The sequence below is a fragment of the Botryllus schlosseri genome, chromosome 14, assembly GCF_051294905.1.
Source record: "Botryllus schlosseri isolate E-star chromosome 14, Bs_hap1, whole genome shotgun sequence".
Taxonomy (NCBI): domain Eukaryota; kingdom Metazoa; phylum Chordata; class Ascidiacea; order Stolidobranchia; family Styelidae; genus Botryllus; species Botryllus schlosseri.
In genome coordinates, this window is record NC_137249.1 from 9,305,933 (window position 1) to 9,331,662 (window position 25,730).

General features: G+C 41.2%; 1 protein-coding gene across 1 annotated transcript; it reads left to right on the forward strand.

Moving 5' to 3' along the window:
* The first annotated feature begins 608 nt into the window (after window positions 1–608).
* Window positions 609–22,177, forward strand: LOC145455205 (fibronectin type-III domain-containing protein 3a-like). Its single transcript, XM_080333157.1, has 22 exons — window positions 609–1,026; window positions 3,637–3,712; window positions 4,911–5,149; window positions 5,449–5,563; window positions 6,140–6,424; window positions 7,325–7,374; window positions 7,830–7,972; window positions 8,046–8,105; window positions 8,241–8,379; window positions 9,172–9,350; window positions 11,694–11,949; window positions 12,348–12,486; window positions 13,611–13,901; window positions 14,374–14,546; window positions 15,117–15,230; window positions 16,491–16,640; window positions 16,698–17,029; window positions 17,699–17,884; window positions 18,556–18,722; window positions 19,013–19,140; window positions 20,084–20,221; window positions 20,991–22,177. Exons 1-22 carry the CDS (start codon window positions 892–894, stop codon window positions 21,306–21,308), a joined length of 3,813 nt encoding a protein of 1,270 aa, XP_080189283.1. The 5' UTR covers window positions 609–891; the 3' UTR covers window positions 21,309–22,177.
* The last annotated feature ends 3,553 nt before the right edge of the window (window positions 22,178–25,730 follow it).

Below are 25,730 nucleotides of genomic sequence, written 5' to 3' on the forward strand. Positions count from 1 at the left end.
AAATCAAACAACCCCGAACACCATAATGATAATTATTGGAGGAACAAGCGATTTATTATATATTATAACTATTTTAGTCGACTCGGCTTGCCGTATTAAGCTGCATGGGGTCATGACGCTGTTCGGTTGAGCTATTGTTTTACTTCTATTCTATAGCATAGATGACGATGGGTAGGCAAGGCCGCGCAGCCATAAACTCTCACCAGCGTTAGTTCAGGCCCAAGTTCGAGTATGCGAGTATGCGAGTATGCGAGTATTCACGGGGGGGAGGGGGGTCCTGAATGATAACGATATTATCATTGAATACTTCAGAGGATCCAACATTCACCGTCTCTCGGATGATTAACAAGTTATCGGCCGTCAAATAGTCAAATAGTTTAATGTTGAAGTCTTACGGTTGCCTGATAATATTGTATGTCATTGTTATATATATAGCCTGCACAAATTTCCCATTTCGCAAGCCGGACACTACGCAGTACGCTATGTCGCAACATTTGGAATACCGGGGTTGCATCGAAATCAATGGAGCGTGCGACTTATTTTCTCGGGAAAAAGTCAACTGAGGTCTCTCGCTTGAGTTATGCAGCCTTCGCGCAATACACGTCAGCGCTTGTAATGGCCAGCTGTGACTGTTTGTTTTGGTAAAGGTACTACACTGTTCTCCGGAGTAGTAACCGACAGCGGGAAATTTGTGGTTCTAAAATGGTCGCGAGGTATGATCAGTAACCAGTTTGATATTATAGTATAACAGAATGTGCTTAAATATTGGCAATATTATATTGCTGTTTCAAAATCATCTGATTCTTTGATATTGTTGTTTTAGAGTGACCTAATCTATTCATAGGTCTAGTCCAATTACTTCTATGTGGTGCCGACACCATTTGTGAAATCATGCCAGTACCCACCAACAATTCTCCTAAATCAAAATCGCCCAGTATCTCAGACTCAGTCCAGTCTCCAACAATGGAAACAGCAGGCACTACTCATGAAGATTCCCATATAACGCAAGGCTCAGCTGCAAAAGAGGTTAGTCTTTAAGATATGAATTATGATTGTTAATTTTTCATGATATTATTTGTAAGGTATACAACATGGCAATGGCCAATGGGATTTACATGTTGTTGATGACCTGTATATTTTCTGCGTATGACTTGGACAGTTATATAGTATGGCAGTTACAAGACATGTGTATTGTCGAACTATTAATTTGAATTGTTATATAACTGAGCAGTATTGTACAAAAGATAAATGTCCTGCAATTGGTCCAACCATTATTAACCCTGCCAAAATGATGCTGCTTTCCTATCTTCAATGTAGTCCTACAACTCAAGTATGGAATCGGTGTCCTGTGCTCACACTATGTTTTATTTTTTAATTACTTTTTATTAAATTACTTTGACTAGGAAAATCATCGCTGCTCACCTGATATATCAGGCAAAAAGGCTAACGATTAGAATCAGGCACAACATGAGCATAAAATCTAATGAATGTGGGCTGTTATTCAGTACCCACAGTTGCTGTTGTACAGTTTTCCATGGTATCGGTGTCAGGCCTGTAATCTTTTGGTGATAGGGCTCATAACTATAAATATTAACAACAGGATTCCACAATAAGGTACGGTAATACAATACGTAATAGGTCTATTGATGTTGTACAGTAGCATGTACCGTAATGAATAGATTTTTTCACGCAATTCACCACGATAAAAATGTAGGTTTTCATCTCAAAAAGTGTTTGTGTACTTTATCGAAGTGTGCGCTGTTTTTAGTGCATTAACCGATAGTTTATTACGGTGGAATGATTTGAGACATGTGCGATACTGGGTGAAAAATTGTTTTAATATGAATGACAAGTTTTGAATTATTTCACCATCAATGTGATGACTTCAGACAGATGTGGGATCAGCAGATGGGCAAAAACCCACAAATTGATGTGTGAACATTACTAAGATATTGTTTTGAGACATGAAAAAGGCGATATAGTGGTTCAACTCGTATTTCAATTTATGCCTTATTACTTGGATGCTGGCAGCAAAATATCCCGCTGTTTCGCCGAACTATAGGCCTACTTTGTCTGAATACTGATTTTGTCAAAACTTTTAATCTGATGTATTCATGAAGCATTGCCATTTCATGAGTTCCACGTATCCCTGTAAGATATGTAAATTGTGATTTGCGTTTACCACAATGTTTTGTTTCATCATGATAATACGCTTGGTAAGCTATTGATTAGTTAGACAAATGGTTTTCGCTGACAAATTATACATATCATAGTTGAAGGGCTTATTGGAGGTACAGAACTTCAATAGACAATTATATAGGATATTCATATTGAAATGAACACGAAGGTTTTCGGCTGACACTCATCAGGGGTAATCGTCGGCAATTCTCTACTAGTTGCTGACGATTACCCCTGACAAGTGTCAACCGAAAGTATTCGAGTTCATTTCAATATGAATATGCTATTCAATTACATATCACAGTGAAGAATTTTTTCAATTTTGCTCAAATTAAATTTTCTGGTTTATTATGGTTTTGCACACATCGCCGAATGAATATTCCATTGGCTGCTATTTTCAACATGCCATATCTCGAGTGACAGTCAATTGCAGTATCATGTCGATAGGTTATGGTATATGATGGTCATGAAATGGTTTTCGTGGTACATAAAATGAAGACAAATTTATGTCTGTATTCACACGCTGATCAGCCTTTAGCTACTTAATAGAGATCAGAGACACACTGGCCTGTATTTATTGCTGTTTGAATTAGGAGTTTTATTAATCCATTGTGAAAATTTGTTTGACTTTTGAAATGCAAGGGAGGTTTACACCATTCATGCCTAAATGATATTGAACACATTCAGATACGGTTGGCACCATCAATGGTGAATTCTCCAATATAAGTGGTAATGCTGTAACCCTGATAGCTTCTGAACCCAGTACATGCCCCGAGGCAAATTGCTGAATTTTTTCATCAGTAATAAACTAGGAAACTAATAAACTGTTGCCTTGATCATCAGTCTTGTCATTGTTCTGAAGAGGATTGTTCCTTCAATTAATGGCCAGTGACATCACAAGCTGTGATTATACAAATTATAATTGTTTTATAATCATTTTCATAAACGTTATTGATTTCCTTTTGAGTTCTTTGACCAATTTCATTTCAAAAATATATATTGATTAGTGATTACATTTCATAAGATAATGTTCGAAGGCAATATTTTTGCTGTAAAATCTATGATTGAAATGAAGAAAAGTTTTGCTTCCCGAACTATGATATACACCTATTTGGAATTGAAATAGCCTACTAGTTTTTTACATTCCTGAAGATTTATTGTATATTGATTAAGTTGATGCGGAATGAATTTTTCAAATTGCTGCCACAAGTTATAGTTGAAATATGTAACATATTAATGCCAGTTTATTGGCAAAATATGTTATATTGGTTGAAAATTATGATATCAGTTGAGCTCCAATAATTGATATAAATTGACTGAAGGAGGCATATTTCTTTAAAATGACGGGTAATTTTTCGTTGGCATTTGCGTATAGGGATACACTGTAGATTTAAGGCTGGTGACAATATTAACCTGCGATATTTATTCAGCTGCTTACTTCTTCTTTTTCTATTTTAGAGCATGATACTAGTGCAAGTGAATCGCGGAGAGACATTTACAATTCAGTCCGAGAACTCCGTCCATTGTATAGAAGGTTAGCTGGTTGTTTATTTTTTATATTCGCTGGATTTGAATGTCACAATAAATCCAATATGTGAGCATTCAAAATACAGGAAATCACATTATGTTGTAACACCAGGGAACCTAGACATAATGCATGTAATATAGCTGTTACAAATACACATGGTCGCGAACAAACTGCCTTCTACTGACTGCTTATTTTACCTTCTCGTCATCACAGATGTGATGTAATGACTTGATGCTCAACCTGTGGAGTCGTGTATTTACTCTAAATTGGTCAAATTGTATTATGAAAAAGCTCCCTTTTCTGCAAGTGGTCTCGTTAACTTCCGGTGTCTGGTATAATTGACTAAATTGATAAAAATGCTTTGAAGAACCCATTCAATGTCATAAAAGCAACTTCCGAGCTGAAACTTGTTCCCTACTAATCATTCATTACCAATGAAATGGATCTGCATGGATGCTTAACATAATATTATTTATGTAGAAATTGAGGAAATTGATGATATCAAAGTGAATTTTGTGGCTTCACTATTGGAAATACATTGTGTCTTGAAAATCCGCACCATCGATTTGATATGAACGAGTGCCGAAAATCATTTGGACAAAGATAGGTTTTGCCGAATTTGATAATAATGTGTAACAACACCTTTGGGTATGATCGCAATATATATTATGGTACCAATATTACGTCCAGCCTTGTCATTTATATCTAGCAGCTCATCCTGAAAGTATTCTGGAATTGCGGTTATGTATATCACAGGAGAAATTTTTTTTTCTGAAACTCCAACAAAACATCTCTAAACAGCAACATGTTTGTATAAGTCGGCTATTGCCAATTTGGCAACTAAAATGATTGTGCACAGTAGAATATTTCATTTCCCGGCTATTCTGTTTATGTGAGTCCTGAAGTTTTAACGGTTATGAAGCGAAAGTGCTTCTGATTTCTCTAATTTAAAAGAATACAAATTAAGTTATCAACCATTTTGTACATTCGGAGGTTTCGCGGACCCCGTGAAAATGCTTCGCGGACCCCCGGTTGAGAACCACTGTTCTAAACGCTGGTTGCAAGTATCGATGTGCTTTTATTTCGTCGTTGCCAAGTACGTAGATATTCACTTCACCCTTCTGATAAAGACGGCCCATTCGATCTAGAGAAAATAGCGCACGTTACTTGCAATGTTGTAATGACTACCATTTCGAAATAACAGGTCCAGCTCAAGTGCCTATGGTATCACCAAACGGTTCGATCCCCCCTATTCAAGTACCTCGCGGATATTTTTCTCACGTGATCGAGGACCCGGGCGGGCCCAGGCGCATCGTCGTTACTCGAGAAAACCAGCTCATACATTTTCCGAGGCCCGTAAGAGTGCCGCCCACCGTTCATTTGATGCCGACGATGTCTCATATACCGCATATTCCGGGCACATGTTACAATATCATGCAACAGGTTCGTGCGTTGCCACGTTTCCAGGCGGTATCTTTGACCGTGAATTTTCGAAAGTCGTGGGAATGTCCTTGTGCTGCAGATGTTCGCCTTACACTGTGTTTTGGGAGTATGGCGTGTCATTGTCTATTCTGATATGATAATTCTGTTCAGTAATATCACTTTGTGTAACAGCGGTTATCTCAGCTGTGATATATTTTGTGATTTTCTTCCGCAAGTTTGTCATGTCTGACTTATCCGGTGAGGTTACCTCATTGAGATAGCAAGTTTTGGAGATATGACATTATCGAACCTATTTGCAGACCGGCATTCCAGGAAATCCACTGACTTTTGTCCATCCGCCTCACAACCATAGTAACGTCCCTTCGCCGCACGGCACGTTTACTTATACAGCTCCCGATGCTTTGAATTCCGGAGGTATGTGTCTTTTTGTAGATTTGTGGTAGTATTAAGCTGATTATTTTAAGCGTATGGAAGTGTTCTCTCGAACCATTTTAAGCGAAGGCTTGAGTTAGACCTCAGACACGCTACTCTGCTGTATTATTTTTAATGTGCCATCTATCAGGGAGACGTTGTCGGCGTAATGAGAAAAGAAAACTTTGTAAAATCAGTGTTATTGAGTCACAATGGTTACCTGGTAATTTGGCAGTATAAAGGTAGTAACTGATATTATTATTATGAAAGCAATGTGTCAATATTGTATAAAAGTGAAGGATTCACTGAATATGAACGTGCATTGTGATAGCCCATATTGGACTTGGTTAATCCAGCACTCGGCACAGGTTGATATGTATGTGTTGATGTGCACACGGGTTTGTATTATCAAGGTTACAGTTAGGGTACGGTAGGTTAGGATTAGGCGCCACCAAGTGCCAAGCTCACTGGTAAGGGGTAACCAACGCAATATACTTATCGATTCCCTCTGTATAATATATTGCCATCCCGAGTTCTGCGCTCGAAGCATCAAGACTGGATCATAATTTCCGTTTACAGACCCAACTCGCCAGCACGCCACCACACCTCCCCACTGGTTGTCATCCAGCGATCAGAGTTCATCGGGCTCTCTGTCATCTGCATCGCCCGGGAGTGCCGGCGATTCCCCACGTTCCGCCAGGGACATGTGCCGGGGTGCCTCGGCGAGGGATGTAGCCGCACATCATCATACGGGGAACTCCGTCAATCTATGGGACTCGGACTCGGGCTTGAACGCCGCGGTCGGTCAGCGGCAAGATACGCGTCGCGGGCCGGCGTTCTCTCCAAATCGTACGGCCCAGCCAGGTAAGAGACGTGATTGTAAATAGCTGGTTTGCGGTGCATAACTTGAAGACTTTCATAATAATATCCATTATAAGAATACATATATTTAAACACAAAGACTTTTCGGGTGCCTCTTATCAATTGCTATCGGCACACTAAAGAGGTTTAAACAGATTCCAAAGTCAAACCCTTATGGCAAAGTCAAGTTTGAATAGATGCATTCTTGCAATGAATAGTGCTATGAAAGGACATGATTACAAAATGTCTTCGGACAGCCAAACTCTAAGTAGCCTAACCGCTATATTAGTAAACTGATGACTAAAAAAAAGCTCAACAATTTTGTGCCGTCCTTATCACGGTCTTGTTGGGTAGTGTTTGAAATTAGGAAATCGCCCTTCACAATAAGGACGCTATGACAACCTTGGTTATAATAGATCCACCAAACCTGAAGTATAATAATTCAGAGACAAATGCTGTGTGGTACGCAGTGTGTACGCCGAGGTGTGCAAAGGGCGTGAGATACGTTTTAATGTTAGAAAACGCTTGGCTAAGTTGATCTGTCGGTAAATGGATGCGGAGGCGTCGTAATAATTTTCCTGAAAGTGCCAGCTTTTCGAACTCGCTGCCTACTGCGCATTTTCGTGTCTCTGAAAATTTATTCCCAGCGTTGATCTGTAATTGGATTGAATTCCGTTGTTGGGGAATTTGTGGTTTACTTTGATTTATGTGCCGTCTCGGCATAAAGCGGTGTAATTGATTTATTTGGAGGAGTTCTAACTGCGTGTCTGGCGGCCTAAATATTTTTGGAAAGTAAGCCCAAATGAATGATGAGTCTTTGTAAGTTCTCCGTCCTCCCCCCTGCTGTGGAAAATTTGCTTGTTGTGTGCTATTTCCTAAGGCGTCCGTCATTTGTTTTTGTAGAAAGCGTTTTCGATTTGAGGAAGTACTTGTCTGCAATATCGAAGCCTGAGGTAAGCGAATAGGTATATCAGCAGCACAAATCAAAAATCTAGTTTCTGAATGTGGATGCATGGTATACGGTGCAAGTAATGCCGTTCCATTAGAAAGAGAGAGAAGTTTTGTTTATTTCCACCCGCACAGCTTTCTTACTACCATAATGATTTCGTGCCTGTTGAACACTCCTGGTTTTGATTAATCCCCATAACTAACAACAACAATTTGATTCGGTAAAAATCGGTGTAATATTTGTCCAATTAGGATAATTGCTTTAGAAAAGCTATTCAAGTTTCACTGACAGCCGAGATCGTCCTCAGTTAGCGGAAGTTTGCAGTAATTTAACTTGGTTTTCCAGAAACAATAGTACAATTTGGTTGGCATTGTGACTTGTGACCGTCCAAATTAAAATAATACATTCAAAAGCGTCTATGTTGTTGCTCTTCCAGGCAACGTGCTATTTAAATTTCAGGTTACAAATGTCGCCCCAAGGTCGGCGTCATTGCGCTGGTCCTTACAGTATTCAGCGGCAGTTGAAAGAAAGTTGACGGTAACGTACGAACTTCACCTCGGAAGCAAGACAAAAGGAGGCGACAAATTCGTTATGGTGGAAAGGTAAGCTGTCACGCTCAACTTCCTCCGATAGAATTTTGTCGACCGCCGCTTTTACGCGTCTTGCTGTTTTCAGCGGGAACTCTGAAGCCACGGAGCTGAAGGATTTGAAGCCAGGCGTTGAATATCTAGCAAAGTAATGCAGATTAAATTGAATTTCACGCAAATTGAATGAAGTATTGTTCTGAATGTCAGTGATGGAGCGTCATTTGCTTCGTGTCCAGGATTTTTTACTCCTATCTCTTGTCTGATGCAAGTTCATTTCTTGTAGGGTGCTTGCCGAAGCCAACACGATAAAGGGTGCTTTCTCGGAAGTAGCAACATTTCGTACCTTATCCTGTCCGCCAAGTGCGCCGGTCGCTCCAAAGTCTACTCACAGAACGAAAAGTTCACTCACCCTCAAATGGCATGTGAGTGCGACTCGTGAAGTTTTTTGGCTATTGACGTTCGTGCGGTGTTTGTTATTCAGTCGAAAAGAATTTGTTCCTGGTTAGATGTGGAACAATCGTCATTTTGTGTGTCATCGAATTTTCGAGGTTGTATGGTGTTCTCTCTGACAAGCATTTCAAATGCATTGGATTTATCGTGAATTCCGGGTTTAACCTTGATAGTTGCTGACAGGGCCGGACACAACGATTCACGTCTAGTGGTGATAGACCTGTACTCATATTACATCATGCCCCTTGGCCCCTGCCACTAAGAGTGATGTTAATTACTGAGAAATGTAGTTATATTACTTTCTTGCTACTGTAGGTGCTTCAAAACTGCATCTGGCCCTGGCCGTATCGCAGCATCCAAATCATGTATAGTTTAGCGTAAGGCCACGCATGCTCACTGTTCATGATAATGGCATTGCCTTCGTGTACTGATTGACCCGAAGGCTTCTCATTAAGCGATGTGAATCAAGTGTAGTCAATCACTAACATTTTTTTTTCTTCGATGTAATCTGTACACACTTGAATTTTCTAAGTCATGCTGTTATGATGTCATAATGAATGGTAATCGACTTGGAATCAAATCAGATGGGTACTCCATATTTTCCTACGTGCCCCCTGGTATGCAGGTATGACATTCCCATTATCTTCAAGATACCCTGGTTGAGATCAGTAAAACGAATTAGAATTCCTTTCAATTTGCGTACTTTTAAATATAGCCGACTTCAAATGGAGACCCCGCTTTACGATCACCTTTGTTTCGCGCAGGCCCCGAACGACAATGGAGAAAAGATCTCGAAATATTTTCTGGAATGGGATGAGGGCGGAAACGGTGACGGATTCCGAAGCCTGTATGCCGATTCTCACAAACAGTTCAAACTGGACAAGCTGCGTCCGTCGCAATCTTATACGTTTCGGTTGCGGTGCCAGAACGCCATGGGTGTAAGGTCGGTATGAGTCAAGATAATCTAATAACAGGGATATCGGCCGTAGTTAGCTGGTATTGAAATTAGGTGCATACCCAGGGTTGCTGCACCGTCGTTATCAATAAGATTAGTTCTTATTTTGAAGTATAATGTGCTTTTGAGTTTGTCCTTGCATGATAACTAGATCATTTTAAGCAGTTCATTATCAAGTGTTCGCGAAGTATTTTTCCGAGGAAATGAACTAATATTAGATAATCCACTTGGTCGATAATGAATAGATCATTGACAGTCCACTGAGATGGTCTCGTTTCTCCGTTGTAATTGTATGTAAATTAAGCTTTCGATTCCGCCAGACCAACCCTGATTTCGTTGATTTAATTGTACTTGTACTTGAGGTGTGGGTCACGAATTTTCAGATGTGAAGTCTCTTCAAGGATGTAATGTGATGTATCGGACGGAGTAATTTGTTGATGTAAACCCAAATAGAAGAGAAATAAAAGGAACATTGATATACAATTCTCCACTTGTAGCTGACGATTACCGCTGACATGTGTCGTCCATAAATATTTTGGTTTATTTCAATATGAGTACGGTATATTGCTCACAGATTTAGTATGATGTATCCTGTAACTATGTAACTATAATCTCCAAACAACAAATTTTGAGAACTGGCGATTTCCCTCCCCACCTCCCGTTGGCTATCTGGCTGCTCACTGGTACTGATGACTCTTGTATATTACCCTTCTCGAATGATGATTGCATGCTGGAAGAATTAGGCAACATATCCCTATACGCACGCTTGCTCAGTTGATACTTGGAGTGATTGCTGTTTTTGTATTGTGGAAGCCAGTGATACTTTTGTAATAGCTTTTTTGTTTGTAGAGAAGATAATTGAAATTCCAGACGGTATTTAGCATCCTGTGTGGATTCCGAGTTGTAATTACAAACGTGCGGCTGCGAATTATAGCTGGGGGCTCTAATTTGTTTTGACGCAAAGTTGAGTGAGGGCGGTTTTACTATGCAGGTTCTATTTTTGGCTTTAGTGCGCTTGCCTATTCACCATTCCACAGGTCATTGCATGTCACAGCTTTTGAAATATACAACGGTAAAGTTGGTAATAGCGAAACCTACGTTATGATGTTTGTATTAGTATTTGTGACTGTGAGTTATATCTGTACAGGCCACAATCACACAATAGGCGCCAAACCATAAAACGCGTATTGATACGTCATGCGTGGCTAGATTATTACTACAGTCGACCGTCACCAAGGAAAGCAATGCAATGATAACAAAACTGAATGAAAATAGTCCTCAAGAAATATTGAATATGACGTCTTATGGCATATACTGCCGAACATGCGTGAAAGTATTTAGCTATAGATATAATGAACTTCCAAGGAATATGTAAACAGGAATGTACGACGTACGTACGTGCATAAATTTTGATTATATGTGGTATATCCCGATATTTATATGGCATTTCGCCCTAATTTGAATACGATCTATAAATATTTAATTTTCTCAGTCCTTTCGCATTACTGGTACTGGTATTTTTGCTTTCTGTTATTCAACTGTATCAGTTACTGTCATTATGTTATTGGGGTGACTGGATTTCTGCAGAATGACTGTAAAATCTTATCGCTTGAAATGCCGGTTCCAGGTCACTGGCAGTTGGTTGCTATTTCAATTTTGACGTAGAATTTATATCGCTTGATCACTGTTTTGTGGACTGATCGATCAATGCCTTTTTTTACAATAAATTTAACCAAATCGTTGTCTTATGCGATCTTGAATCCAGCATTTTGAATCCGGCCCAGTCTTTCGAATATCGAATCAGCAGGAATAACCTCATCACGGGACACCTAATTCGCGATTTTTTTATTGACACTTCCAAATAACACTGTTAACTATCACACACTCTAAGAAAACTTGAACGTTGACTCATGCAAGCTTGTAAGTACAATTAATTATCTGTGCACTGCAGGGGCCACTCATGCAAGACACTGGTAGCCTACATGGAAATGGGCTGCGGTTACTTTGTTTCACTCTGAAAAATACAAAACTAGTTATTCCTGTAGAGTCCTGGTTCAAATGCCAATCCACAGTTACCGAAAATGAGCCTGGATTTGAAAATATGAATTTGAAGATTTAGGCTGGATTTAGATCGAATATGAAGTTTTCGATAATTTAGAATTTATATTAGACTTCTTACTAAATTGCTGTCATTGCCAGTTCATTTTGGATCTGAATCTCAAATCTGGAATGGGATTTGCTTATGAAAACATTGAATCCAATTGTGTCTGCCTGCTAGTTAGGGTGCTGCGAATCCAGTTTGGCATAACCTTATTAAAATCTCTTTTCCAGCCCGTGGAGTCCAGAAGTGAAGTACCAAACTTCAGGTGCACCCCCACCTGCCCCAGACCCACCCGTGTTGGCAAAGAGCTTCGTTCAAAGCTTGCATCTCCGGTGGGACACGGACAGGCAAGGCCACAGCAAAGATGTCAAATTCGCTCTGGAAATGGACGACGGCAAAGACTACGGATTTCGCGCAGTCTACGACGGATGCGACCGCAACCACACTGTTGCGGGATTGAGGAAAAGCTGTCCTTACCGGTTTAGGGTGAGTTGTTTTGTAACTAAGCGGATTCTGTCATTGCTATTTCTTAGAAATCTGGTTCTTAATGTATGGCACTGTAATACTCGACTCAAATCTGGTTCCAATTTATAGATGGCTCACCAGGCCCTCAGTTCACAATGCTTCGCTTGAGACTCGATACGGAGTGTAGGAGAAACTTTTTCACATCTCGTATCTTGTGTTATGTTGTTGAATTTGTAACATTTTTCCTGAAAAGATCACAGCTCTAGAGATATCTAGGAATGTGAGAAGTTATGGCCGTATTCACCCACCCAAGTGGCGGCATTGATAATCCGTAGCGCATGTGAGATTTCCCATCTGCAACGCTCCCCATGCTGCTTTGATTGCTTTTTGAGCTTTATATTATTCCGTGTCATTTGTAGCTCCGCGCTTACAACGATGACGGAAAGAGCGGCTTCAGTCCGCCTGTGTGTTTTCATACCTCTCCTGACAAGCCATCGCCTCCTGGAAAGGTGACCCTTCGTGGAAAAGCACAACCTACCCATTTCAAAGTTTCTTGGGGTAACATATATTATTTTTACTTACTTAGAGATGGAATGTGGTGTACTCGGGCAACCGATACCTTTGAATTCTATTGAATATTTCGAATGAATACTGTGCAAACATTGTCAGTTTGGTTCAGGGATGTAGCCAGAATCAGGAAAACCATTCTCGGGTTACGAGATAGCGTCATATGTTCATTTATGACAGGGCTGGCCAACCTTTTCAGCCAAAGGGCCACATTCGATTGACGAACTATTGCGCGGGCCACTGGCCGCGCGAAGCGCGAATTTTTTTTGTAGTTCATAGGTCAATAATATTGTCACTTCACTATATTGCGGCATGTTGTATATCGCTGGGCTAAGTTTGCGAGGACTGGGCTATTCGGCGCATGGACATATCGATATCGAAAGCTGCGACCAACATGCGTCAATCATTTCGTGCCTAGGTTTCATAGTCGACGGTCTTACTGCGAGCGCAAACGCAATGTCGCATATGTTGAACGACACTTTGTCTCCTAATCGCGAATGTAGTTTGACTCAATCTGATACTTTAGGTATTCTTCCATTTTCACAAAAGGGCAACAATATTGAAAACAAGAAATCGAGTGACAACATGTTGCGGCAAGCTAGTAGAAAATTTTCACCTTTGATAAATCTATCGCAAATTATTCTGCTTTAGTGTACGAAGACATACAAATATGTGAATGGCTGATGGATCTGTCAACGCGTCGGAATTGATATTTTAGACATCACATCTCAAGTGTTGCGGCCAGACTAATCAAATGTTTGGTTCGCCTTGCAAGTTCACAATCTGTGCAATCCATTTTTGATGATATTAGAAATTTCGGAAATTACCTCGCGGGCCACTCAAAACCTTCTCGCGGGCCACGGGTTGGCCGGCCCTGATTTATGAGGTCACCAGCATAATGGTGTTTGCACACAAAAAACCCAAATTTGATTTTGAGCCGAGCGAAATATCCTTTCTCTCTCACCTCTGACGTATTTATGTGCCGTTGCAATTATAAACCCGTTACCGCGATTCCATTGGGTATGACTTTAGCAATGTGTCGTCAATTCACAATTGTGATCAACAGTTCTATATTTAGCCATTAGTATTCTTGACGCAGCTTTTGCATAACGCAGGCGAACCGGTGGACAATGGCGGAGCTAATATCGACGAGTATATCTTGGAGTTTTGCCTCAACAAGGGTGATCAAATGGAGCAATTGTACCGTGGACATGATAAGGAGTTTACGGTCACCAACGCGTGCCCCGGATCGACGTATCGACTCAGGGTCTTTTGCGTGTCTCAAGGGGGGACAAGTATGCCGTCAGAAGTCGGCGTTGTCCCGGTACCACCCGTGGCGCCTGGACAGTGTATGCCGCCTTGGACTCCGTCGAAGCCTGGCCCAAGTATTGTGCATCTTCAATGGGGTGAGTATCTCCATTCTCAGTGTCGTGTATGTTTGGTGAGATGTGCCGAGTTTGGATTAGCCATTATTTAAGCCGCACATCATATTTTGAATATGATTTTGATTGTTCAATTATTTCAGTACCATATCTCCATTTGTTTTTCTATCCAATTTCCAATCCACGCTTAAAACTGGTTGAAATGCATCCTATTTCAATGGTGTCTACATAGAATACAATTGTTGTTTGCCAAGCCTTGGTTTGATAAGTGGAGCGATGGAAATTCCAAGGACTAGTACAAAATAGCTGGATTTTCCCTAGATCTTCTAGAAATGATTGATTATCTTCCGATCAATGGTTAGTGTAATGAATGTATGAAGCGTATTTTCCGCAAATTATGATATATGAATATATTTTCAATTGTATATTGAAGTTCTGTACCTCCGAGAAGCTCTTCAAATCTTAACGGTAAATTTAAGTACAGCGTTGTGTTTAGGACCACCAGCATACGACGGCGGCAGCCCCATCTCCCAGTATCAAGTGGCATTGTTGCGTGACAACGCAGAAGCGCAGACTGTCTTTCAAGGCGATAAGCTGTGTTGCTCCGTTCCGAATTTGAAGCCTGGCAAATGTTACCAGTTTGCCGTCCGTGCCGCCAACAAAGCCGGGGTGAGTCAACACTATCGTGTCAAGGAACTACTATGCATTGTATCATATGTTAATCCTCATGGGCGAGTGTGACACGTATGTCATTAGCCTAATCTTCAGTCCTAATGCAGAGTTTTTGTTGAGCGGTGCTGTAGACTTGTGATTCGCAATTGATGCTGCAGAGGTGGCCGGTGCCGGGGTATTTCTGTCTTCTCTGCGTACTCAATTCGATAACCTACTTCTCGGTGGTTTTGTCTCTTTAGTCTTTCTCTAGTTTTGCTGTAGACAACAGCCCAAACACTTTCTACATTCCAATTCAAAGTTTGTGTGGCAGAAAGTAACCTAGTTTTGTATTGTTTTGTACAAATTGCTGTATCGTCAGAACAGTATCTGTTTGATACCCCTAATAGCTATGCTGATTTGTCTTGAAAAACTTTGTGCCTAGACGCATGATTTCGTGAGTCATTGTTTCATGCTATTCTGTATCGAAATCTGTTATTTCAAGCTACTTGATAAAATCTTTTTAATCAGTTGAAGTAGTTTTGGCTCGGCATGGAATACACCAGTTGTTAAAACATTTTTTACCGATAGGCTGGGCAATGGTCCGAATTTTTCGACTCCGTCACCGGTCCCGCGGCCCCCGAAGCTCCCCACGAAGTGCAGACCGAGCACGTAACGTCTAAAACAGTAAACGTCTCTTGGAAGGTAAGAAACTTCTGATGGAATGTCAATTCAGCTTTGAAGTGTTGTATCAGTCAAATTCAAGTTACTTTTTGTGCTGAATGATGACAAGTTTTACACTTCGTGGCTGCTTAAAGCAATTTGTGTCCTGCTCAAGTTGACGATGGTTGTTTATTTTGCCGAAAGTGAAAGTTTCCCAACGTATCTTGATTTTCGTGACATGACTGTCGGTTTCTTGCAATTTGGCTGCATACTTTTATGTGACATTGATCGCGATCAATAATATCTATCTCTTCCACATAATTGCAGTTAGGAAATACTCGGATTATGCAGTCACGTCTTTTCAATATCATGCGACTTTATTGAGACACGTGATATGTAAACTGCTGCACGTTTTGAATCTCGAACGTGTGGCGACTATAATAATATAATACTTTTAGATGTATTCGGTCAATACGGCTGTCGGACATTGTAGAATCTGCTTTTTTGTGGTTCTGACTAATTTAGAGCAATTCCGGTTCAAAGAGACTCTTGTAGGTACAGAACTTCATTTTACAATTGAATAATATATATTCACATTGAAATACACCCGAATATTTTCTGCTGACACTCGTTAAAGGTGGTCGCTAGCAACCGGTAGGGAATTGAAAATAGAATGGGATAATTATACAATATTTCCAGCTAACATTCGTTAAAGGTAATCGACAGCAATTAGTAGTGAATTGAAAATAACATTATGTCCCACAATGGTGTCCTACAATTGGTGCGTCACGATACCAAACTCCGTTACAATGCAACATTCGAGGCTGATTTGGGGGGTTCCAGGACCATGAGCGGAATAAAATTTACATTTTTGCAATCAGAACCGCGGTAGCTTTCGATTGATACCAATCTTATCAATTTTCGCGCTCTGCAAGTCGGTAAAAAATTACCGTAAAATTGCCCTTGGCCAAATTGAACGCGTGACGTAGACCAATCGCAGTGAGCTGGAGATTTGCTTGTGTCCACACCATTGTAGGACACTGTGAAGACGGTCTTTCAATTCTCTACTAGTTGCTGACTATTACCTCTAGTGGGTGTCAGCAGAAAATATTTGGGTCTATTTCAATACGAATATGTTATTTGATTCCTATCGAAAAGTACATTTATGTTGAAATGAACCCGAAGGGATAATCGTCAGCAACTAGTAGAGAATTTGATTCCTGTTCCTATCAGCCATTCCGTGCGGAAATCTTCAATTACCATGCTCCATTTACTGTGAATTCTTTGTCATTTTCCCTCCAGAAACCGCACGACAACGGGTCTGCAATCACGAAATACATAGTACAGTACGGCGCGCAGGAATCAACTATGAACTGTCACGAGACGGTCACTGCTCTCAATTGCACCGTGCACCATCTATCTCCGAACTTCCTCTATTTTTTCCGAGTCCAGGTAAACTCTCGAAACTGTTGTGTTTGTTCGGAAGCTAAATACTCGAATCGAATTCAGTGCGAAAATGATGTCGGCAAAAGTAAATTCTCTGAAGTTTTGTCCGTGATGACGGCCCCTTCTTGCCCGGGTTGCGTCTCGAAAGTTCGGCAAATCGATGTTCCCCCGGAGCAAGACGCAGAGGCGGAGTATTCGTACCCAGGCGCCGCGACGTCGGCATTCATCAAGTGGGACAAACCGTCGGAACACGGTGCCGTTATAACCGGGTATCATGTCGAAGTGTCGGCCAGCAAGTCGTCAAAGGATAAGTCTGGCGACAAGACAAATTTGTTGGCGACAGGGCCAGAGCTGTCGTGTCGTATCAAAGACCTCGCTCCGGACAAGGAGTACCGGTAAATGGTTTCGTACTTGTATTATCGTTGTGTGTTTATGTTGTCTTCAGATATTGAAGTATTATCATTAATTGTTCGGTGATGATATTTGTATTTTGTGCTGTTTGTCAACCTTTTTGTGCTCTTTAGCAGTCTTTTTGCGCTTTTATTGTGGTAATTCTCGACTGGACGGCATTGTGATACCAATACTAAGACTAGGGTCATGGTTTGGGTGTAAGCAATATATTATATATATCTATTTAAATTAAGGTATTTGCATCATCCTTTGCTACAGCATTCTTATTTTGATTGAAAATTGAATAAGTCACATCTCACCAAAAAAAGATTCTGACATCATTGTGGTAACGCAGGATACGTTCAATCAGAAAGCTGGATGTTCCTTGCCCTTTTTCCCGTTGCCTTGATTCACTGTTGGGATGTGTTGAGGATCGTAAAATTGCACAATCCAATATATTTGCTGTAACGTTTTTATCGCACAAGTTGCCGGCTCGGCATTCACGTGAAATTTTGGATACTAACGGGCAGAATTTCGTGTCGGTTCTGTAGTTTTTTGCGCTTTCGACAGCGTTGGTATACTAAATCTGGAAAGTTGATGAACATGGCGATGAATTTACTGATTTTACTGAATTTTCTTATTTCCTTGTCCACAATCTTACTCTCTCTCTACAGAGTGCGTGTTCGGGCAATTAATGATGTCGGTGTCGGTCAATACAGCCCAATGTTCACCATAAGCACGCAGCCGTTACCACCTGACCCACCATTGTTGGAATGCATACCGTCTTGTAGCAGTTTGAAGCTGAGGTGGAATAGTAATGATGACGAATTCAAGCTTCAAATGATGGACAGGCACGGAAGGTGAGTGGTTTGACTTGACGTGCGGCTTTATCTTGGTTTACATTGTAACCAATGCTGCGACCTGTCTTTGTTATGCGTGCATGAACTTTGATCGGGATATATGCAAGGTGCAAGCCTTCTCTTCTGACCTGATTCGCTTTTTTAAATTCGTGTGATGCGTAGGCCTATCTTTCATGCCATCAATGACATGGAGTTTTAATGTTGCATTTGAGTTCAAAAGTGATACTGAATGCATTGAACCGGCAGATATTTATTGGAGTCGCAAATTATCTCGTGTACTGATTTTCTATCAAAGTTTAGCTTGGTTGCGATTGTGTTCTTTGCTTAGAGCTGTTTAATCAACCGAAATGTGTACACAACTGTATTCTTACACGCTAAAAAAACTTATACCTATGGCTAGTCATGCAAAACATCGCACCTCGAAAAATGCTGTGATATTAAAAGATTTGCGCATTTAACACCAATGTTTTTTTCCGTAGTTAAAATATTTAAACTGGAGATCATCTTGAAGTCCTGTGATGGTCAGTTACCAACCTGGACTACCTGGACCGTGTGTCGTGAGTAGGCCTATGCGATATGCCGCCGTATTTTGTGGATTTTTGATTGCCATTTGAGAATATAATGTTGATTTTGACCCTACTTCAACTTTGCTGTCGTTTTCTTCCGGAAAGGTTCGTGACTGTGTACAGCGGTCCTAGCAAATCTCACAGAATTCCAAAGTTGGAAGAGAAAACCGAGTACTTCTTCCGTATCAGCGCACAGAATGAAGCCGGCGAAGGCCCTTTTTCGGAAGCATATCACTTTTCTACGACCACATCTCAACCTCCGCCTCTCAAAAGTAAGTTTTAGTTGACGCCCGTGTGTAGTGCATTACGTGATACCCTTCCGGAAACATTGGCTTTATCGTGATTTCATGCGTTCGAAATTTTTAATAGATTTGTTTTATCGACTTAGCGTATCCAAATGACTTTTTGCTTCTTCAACATGATAATGAATAGAGGGACATACATTTTATATAATAAAATTTTCATGCTTATAGTCTGGTCGCAGTTCACCATGCTCTCAGATCTGGTACTGTGCGGTTCAGATTTATCTGACGCCGCGTAACGCCAACGATTTATTTCTCAGGCGCCCCGACGATATCGGTTCGTGAAACTACAGCAATTATCTCTTGGGAAAGCGTCGGCACTGTAAAGGGCGATCGCGTTTCGTACGCTCTCAATATCAAATCTTCCGACTCTGCCGATGTGCGACAGGTAATTTGACATAATTTGCATATATTGGTTGACATCAGGATGTTTGTTTTTGAATAATACCAATTCGTTGCTTGCTCTATAATACGGATTTGCCTCTGGCATCTCTGTAACAATATTTATATTCATAAGTCAAGCTTTTTTGTTCAACGTGTACTAGATACATCAACGATAATGTAGTCGGCTTCGGTATCGAGGTGAAGCAATAACACCATAAATTTCTACTTCAATTACATCTAGAAGTAACGATTCCCAAGACATGTGAGAAGTATTTGAAGGGAAAGTATAACATGGAAGGGCTGGAAGGTTCTCAAATAAGTGACTGTTTCAAAAAGTAGATTCGATTGAGAGGACGCAAACTTTTAGTAGTTTGTTTTGCGATATTCATTGTATTTGTCGACCGCTAGGGTCATTTACACCAGGTCGATTTTCATCATTTTCATTCCGTAGCTGCCGACTTGTGACACGGTCTACTTCTAGGCTTTTATAAGACACCCCTTAAACGGATGAGATGGCGAGGAGGAGCCTAAATAAACCGCCAACACTTGGGTGGGATTTCTGAAGTCGACGTCGGTAGTAGTTGATCGGAAGTGTCTTTTTTCAAAATATATGCAGTTACCGTGACGCTGGGACTGTTCCGTCCAGTTTTTATAACGCTTTCGCTGATACAAGTGATCCAAACAAATCCCGAAACTATTTACCAATTTCCATGATCTGAATTGAAGAAACCAAGTAGCTTTGCCTAAAAACTTGATTAGAATAGGAAGTAGTTTTAAAACGTAACCACTTGGGCAATCAGTGCGAGTATGAAACACTCGCTCGAATAATAATTACTCTGAAAAAAGTAGAAATACTTCGTTATTGCCCACCTCTATTTCAAGACCAGTCAAGTCAGAGATCTGTGTTCATTTTCGAGCGGGATCATTTTCAGTTGTTGCCTTGACAGGCGGTGACGGACGAGACCGATTACTTGATTCGGGACATGGAGCCTGGCGTGGAGTACGCCGTACAAATTGCTATCGTCCGCCATGCCAGAGTGACGAGCGGAAAAGGTTCCGACAAAGCACGGTCGGATTTGACGCAGGTTTGCGATACGCATCGGTGCCGATGTCGAAAACTTTTTATCTCTGCCTGTTCAGGAATTCGTTGCAAGCCACTTCCGTTGGGTGACAAGTATTTTCGAGTCGTTCCAATCTTCGGCGCGAGTCAAGTCGAGCCATTTCAAAATTTGTCACGTAACTTAGGCGGTCGGTCAGGTCATGCAAATTATTTAAGCGACTCGAGTCCCGTTAGGTCATCTCAGATTTTTGGTTTCGAGTCAATTTCAAGTCGTCAAATATTTTCAGTTTGTGTCTTGACTTTAGTGGTGGATCCATTTCTATACTTTAGCTCTCACAATTAACTGAATATATTTAAATAGGGATGTAATGACATTATAATGCATGCTGAAGCTTTTTTGTCTTTGGTTTTGCTGCTGATGGAACAAATCTTAAATGAAATTCGGTAATTAAGCACTGGTATCCAATTACTGTCCAAAGTACACTATTTGATGACTTCTCACCGAGTTATTCTGTAATCTTTCCATGTCTAGTCAGAGACTTGTCAAGTCAAGACGGAACACAGTAAAGAAAGCATTAGTATTCCAAGTTTTTGCAAAGTAGACTATTCGAAGTCCCCGAGTCATTCCTATTTTTTCTTCACACGTCGAGTTGACTCGAGTTATTTTAGGGCTGTGATTCGAATCGAGTCATTCCAACACTATTCTGATATGTACAAAGTTTTTAAGAAAATGCGCAGTGCCCATGTGATATCTGCATCATGTAATTATCTTTGCAATGTTTTTGCGTGCACAGGCTGACGAACCGGATCAGGAGACGGAGAACGAATCCGCGACATCCCAGGAACAGCCGATTCGAGACAGTGTCACGGAAGTTTACGAAGACGTGACGGGTCCCTTCGGCGCCTGGACCAATTTCAAATCCGCTGTCCCCGAGATGACTGCGTCCATGCCGCGACGTGACGCCGAAGCGCCTCCAGGCAAAGTGTCTGCGGTTTGCGACCAAGTGAAAGCGATCATCCGTGACGAAAGGATGACGCCGGCGTTTTTGATGATGAGTTTCTTTGTTCTTGCCTTTATTTCCGCGTATCTCGTGCAATCCCTCGTCGATTGAGTTACTGACCGACGGCAAAAACTTTCGTGTACATACGACGGATGTGTTAGCTGCTCGCTTTTATCGTCTAAATATCATGCCTCGTATCGGCGTTTCGCATCGGACTCTTCATATTTTTGTAAAAATACTACAATGTAGGCGTACTGCCCGAATATTTATCTCGAAATCCCGACATCCTGCCTATTTCGCGCTATGCGCCTGTTTTGGCTGACGGGCGGGTGTTATCTTGGTGCTAACTCGCGTCGTGTTCTTATCTTTCTGTATTTGTGCTGTATTCGTCGTGCTTTCACTCTTTGTTTGTCCCATGCTTGATGGGACTCGTGTGCGAATATATCAGAGTACGTATTACTGCTAACTAAAATATTTTATGTATAAAGAGAATAGTGAATCGTGTTTACGTTTCGGTCGTACGCCGGCAAGCAATTTTAAGCTTCAGAGCTTCCCTTCATAATAACATTTTGGCATTCAAAATTTCAAAGTGACGTGCTCGCATTTTTCGTACTATAAGTCCGTTTGACCAGACTATCGTTCGACCCACTGTAAGGACGATATAATCAATTGGTGGAAACAAAATTTTTAGTGACCAAGCGGGAAAATTTAGCGCTGCATCTAAATTTTGGCATCGATTTGTAGACCAGTGGACCCCGCATTTGCAATCAATCAATTTCTGGCAATTGCAACATGGTGCGGTGTCTTTGGTTCGTTATAATATATAGTCGCGTTTGCCATTCATGCCTTCCTTACTGCCCTGCGTGTGACAAACGCGGTCGAATTTCTTTTCACAAGTTGTTTTATGTATCCCGCAACAGTATATATGATTAATATTTTGCTTTGTAAAAAGATGTTTATGGACCAAGTGGTAATGCTGACGCGGTGTGATTTTGTCTTTGGTAATGGGTAGGGGTGTTGACGCGGTTGGGATCCAGCTTCCTTATTAAGAGTGGTTTGAAAATTAGGATCTTCTCGCAAACCGAACATGATGAATTTGTAAAATTTGAAATGTGCCAAGATCGGAAAGCGATTGTCAGGTCGTTAACAGTTTCCGCTTACTGGCATCGCAAAGGGTTCCATGCAGTTATGAGAACGGCGTAAGTTGAGAAAGTTCAGTTATTGGAGAGGAGCAACGTTGCCGTTTACAATTAACACGCCCACGTTGTGCGTCGTGTTCTAATTTAAGAGTCCTTGCACGACTGCACCGAGATTACATTTCGAAAGTTTCGATCACTTTCAAAATTATCGTACTCCCAACTATATAGCCTGAGAGAGAGGCGATATTAATTTTCGCCTGCACCATCGAGATGTGATACGACCGAAAGGTGACCTAGTCTGTACTCTGTACCCCATTTTTTCTCCATGCTATCCATGGATGCTGAGCGCCTAGCAGAATAGCCGCGGATACCAGTTTTTTAGTCTTTTCTCTGACCCGGCCGGGGATGGAACCCATGACTTACCAATAAGGATGGTGGGTGCATCATCATTACACTATCTCGCTCGGCCGGCCTGCCTGGGCCTCTTCAGGCCCGTCTGTTGATTCAATCACTTACAACCAATGTTCCCTCAAAGCTGCGCAAATGCGCAGTGCTGACACGGTCTCTGCGCAAAGAAAATCTAAGCTGCGCACAAAAAATCCGGAGTGATGGCCTTTTTTTTTGTCGTCACGCACTGTTGTCCAAGGGTCTGCGCAGTTAGTTGCTGAGTGTGCGCAGACTCGTCAAAAATTAGAGGGAACATTGCTCACAACCTACTTCAGTCTTCCGGAGAAATGGAAAGTTATCTACGACATTTGGTAAAAACGGTCGAGCCGTCGCCTGGTAAGAATATGTTGAGCTTGGTAAGGGGCGATGGGTCTAAAAGTTTTAGAACCACTGGTCTGGATGTTGAGACTGCCTATATAGCTTCCGCGAGGACTGACAGCGCAGCCGAACGTGCTGAGTTAGATATCGACCCTGGCGCCCGGAGTAGGCCTATATATGAAAAATGACCGATAAATAGTGCGAATACACAAGGCTCAACGTCGCGCGCTCCTGACCAATGTTGTAAATAGCCAAAGACTGCTTGCCTGGAAGGTGTGAAAGAGCAGGTGATGTGGCCAAATAGCCGAAGAAATTTGGTCTCGAAGTTCAACGCGGCGTATATTATGTTTATTTGTGGAAGTATTTGTTCAGTATTCAATAATAATCTCGGTGTGCTGAAGATGCAGAAGTGCCTCGTTCCTCACTATTACAACAACAACAATACAATATCCTTGAAACAGTGACGTGCGGCAGGGGAGGCAAGTGAGGCGTGCCTCGCCTGTCGTCGTGATGAGTGAAAGAAAATTGTGAAACCTACAATGAATATAACACGAATAATTATGGGTATTTTCCATCGATGTTCACGGATGATTAAACATTTTCATACCCAAAATCATGGATTTGCATATTTATTGTTCAGAAATATAGCGCGAAAGGAAAACTGAGGCACAGGTGAAGTACAGACAGGTCAAGCCTCACCTGTGATAGCGCAATTCATCATAAACAGCTGGGAATCTGTAACAACTGGTATTAATCGAATGCCATTGTCTCACTGATTCCGAATATATATAATGTCAGAGCACCAGAATTTGAAATTCATCGTCTCTGTTACGTACAATGACAGCTCAGGAGCAATGCGCCGCAGCGGCGCAGCGCAGCGAGAGTGAGAGTGTGAATGCTCATGCTCATGCTCATTGCTCAATCGCTTGCGAAACAAGGACCAATACGCTCGCGGTTTGCGCTGCTCTTATTACTCGCTGCTGATCTGTACGTGGCATTATTTTTCATACGGTGTCACAATACTCCGTTACAATGCAAATTCTAAGCCGATTTTCGGGGGTTCTAGGACCACGAGCAGAATAAATTGTCTATTTTCGTAATCAGTACCGCGGTGGCTTTCGATTGATACCAATTTTATCCAATTTCGCGCTTGGAAGCCAGTCTTAATTTAATAGTGACGTAAATTGCCTCTGGTCAAATGTGAAAGAATGACGTAACCCAACCGCAGTAAGCAGCGAGATTTGCTTGTACCACGCCGCTGTAGGCAGGGTTGTCAGATTGGCCCTATCGGGGCCAAATTTCACACATTTGACCCTTTTAGAGGGTCCGTGGACATATGAGCATGCGACACTTCGGCATGCGACAATTTGGCATGCGACACATGAGCATGCGGGTTAAATTACGGGTTAGGGGTAGTTAGGGTTGGATTTATGGTTGGGTTAGGATAGGATATATGTAAGGGTTAGTTTCGGGGCTTTGTTTCGGGTTAGGGTAAGTTTTGGGGTTATATAGTCACATGCTGAAGTGACGCATGCTGATGTATTGCATGCTGAACTGTCGTTTTTCATTGTGTCGCTATCTTGTGGCGAAAAATCCAAAAAATTAGGCATATAAGTCATTATTAAAATTTCCATAACTCTCATATTATAACAAAGTTTTATTTTACAATTTTATATTCAGCTGTAAAATGCTTGAGCATAGTGCAGTGTTGGGATCAAGTCACTACCTTCGAGTCACGAGTCATTTCGAGTCATTGCACATTTTGACTCGAGTCCAGTCAAGTCAAGTCAATCGGTTTTCGAAGGTGACTCGAGTCAAGTCAAGTCACTCGATTTTTGGAGGTGACTCGAGTCAAGTCGAGTCAAGTCAGGTCAAGTCAGGTCAAGTCACGAGTCAAGTCAAAATTCAAGTCAAGTTGCCTTTTCGAAGTATGAGTCATGATTAGGCTACGTCATTACATTTTGCTAGCTGTCTGAAATACAGATTGAGTGGTCATTGATTTTGGACCGATGAACGAATGTAGAGTTGAATATACTCGCAAAGGCGTTGTATCGCTCACATATACGTTACCTCAGTTTATAGTTACCAACTAAAATAGGGAATAGAGAAACGAATTGATAAGATGCAATACACTACCCTTTACCCATTTACATATTGATATGTAATACTATCAACAGTTGTAGTGGATCTGGTATCCAACAGTATCAACAAATATAAATCTGTAATTCCCGGTGATTGACAAAAGGTCTATGGGTAGTATTGCAACGTTATTGACGTTGCTAACATTAGTAAAGTATGTAGCCTATTACTAACAACGTTATTTACGATATTTTGGCTTACCATATGTTGGAAATCTAAAAAGAGGACACTTTTTCAAAATTTTCAGACCTGCAATACCGGAGGAAAATCCTGAAAAATGGTAAATTTTTCCCACCTCGTGGTCGGTTTACTAAAGAAAATCAACTTAATACCGGCTCAAAACCCAAATTACAGTTTTTCTTTCACGTTGGTTGACTAAAAAAATGGCCAGCTCTTCGGCTCAGCTCCCGAAATAGCCGCCGGAGCGTTACTTCAGTGATGATTAACTGTATCTCAGTCGAATTTTGCCCTGTATTTAGTCAAAATTCTC

What these genes read in the sequence shown, in the direction of transcription:
- LOC145455205 (XM_080333157.1), top strand. Translation starts at nt 892, where the DNA reads ATGCCAGTACCCACCAACAATTCTCCTAAATCAAAATCGCCCAGTATC. An exon ending in AAGGCTCAGCTGCAAAAGAG is followed by an intron (nt 1,027 to 3,636) that starts GTTAGTCTTTAA and finishes TTTCTATTTTAG; the next exon opens with AGCATGATACTAGTGCAAGT. An exon ending in CTCCGTCCATTGTATAGAAG is followed by an intron (nt 3,713 to 4,910) that starts GTTAGCTGGTTG and finishes TCGAAATAACAG; the next exon opens with GTCCAGCTCAAGTGCCTATG.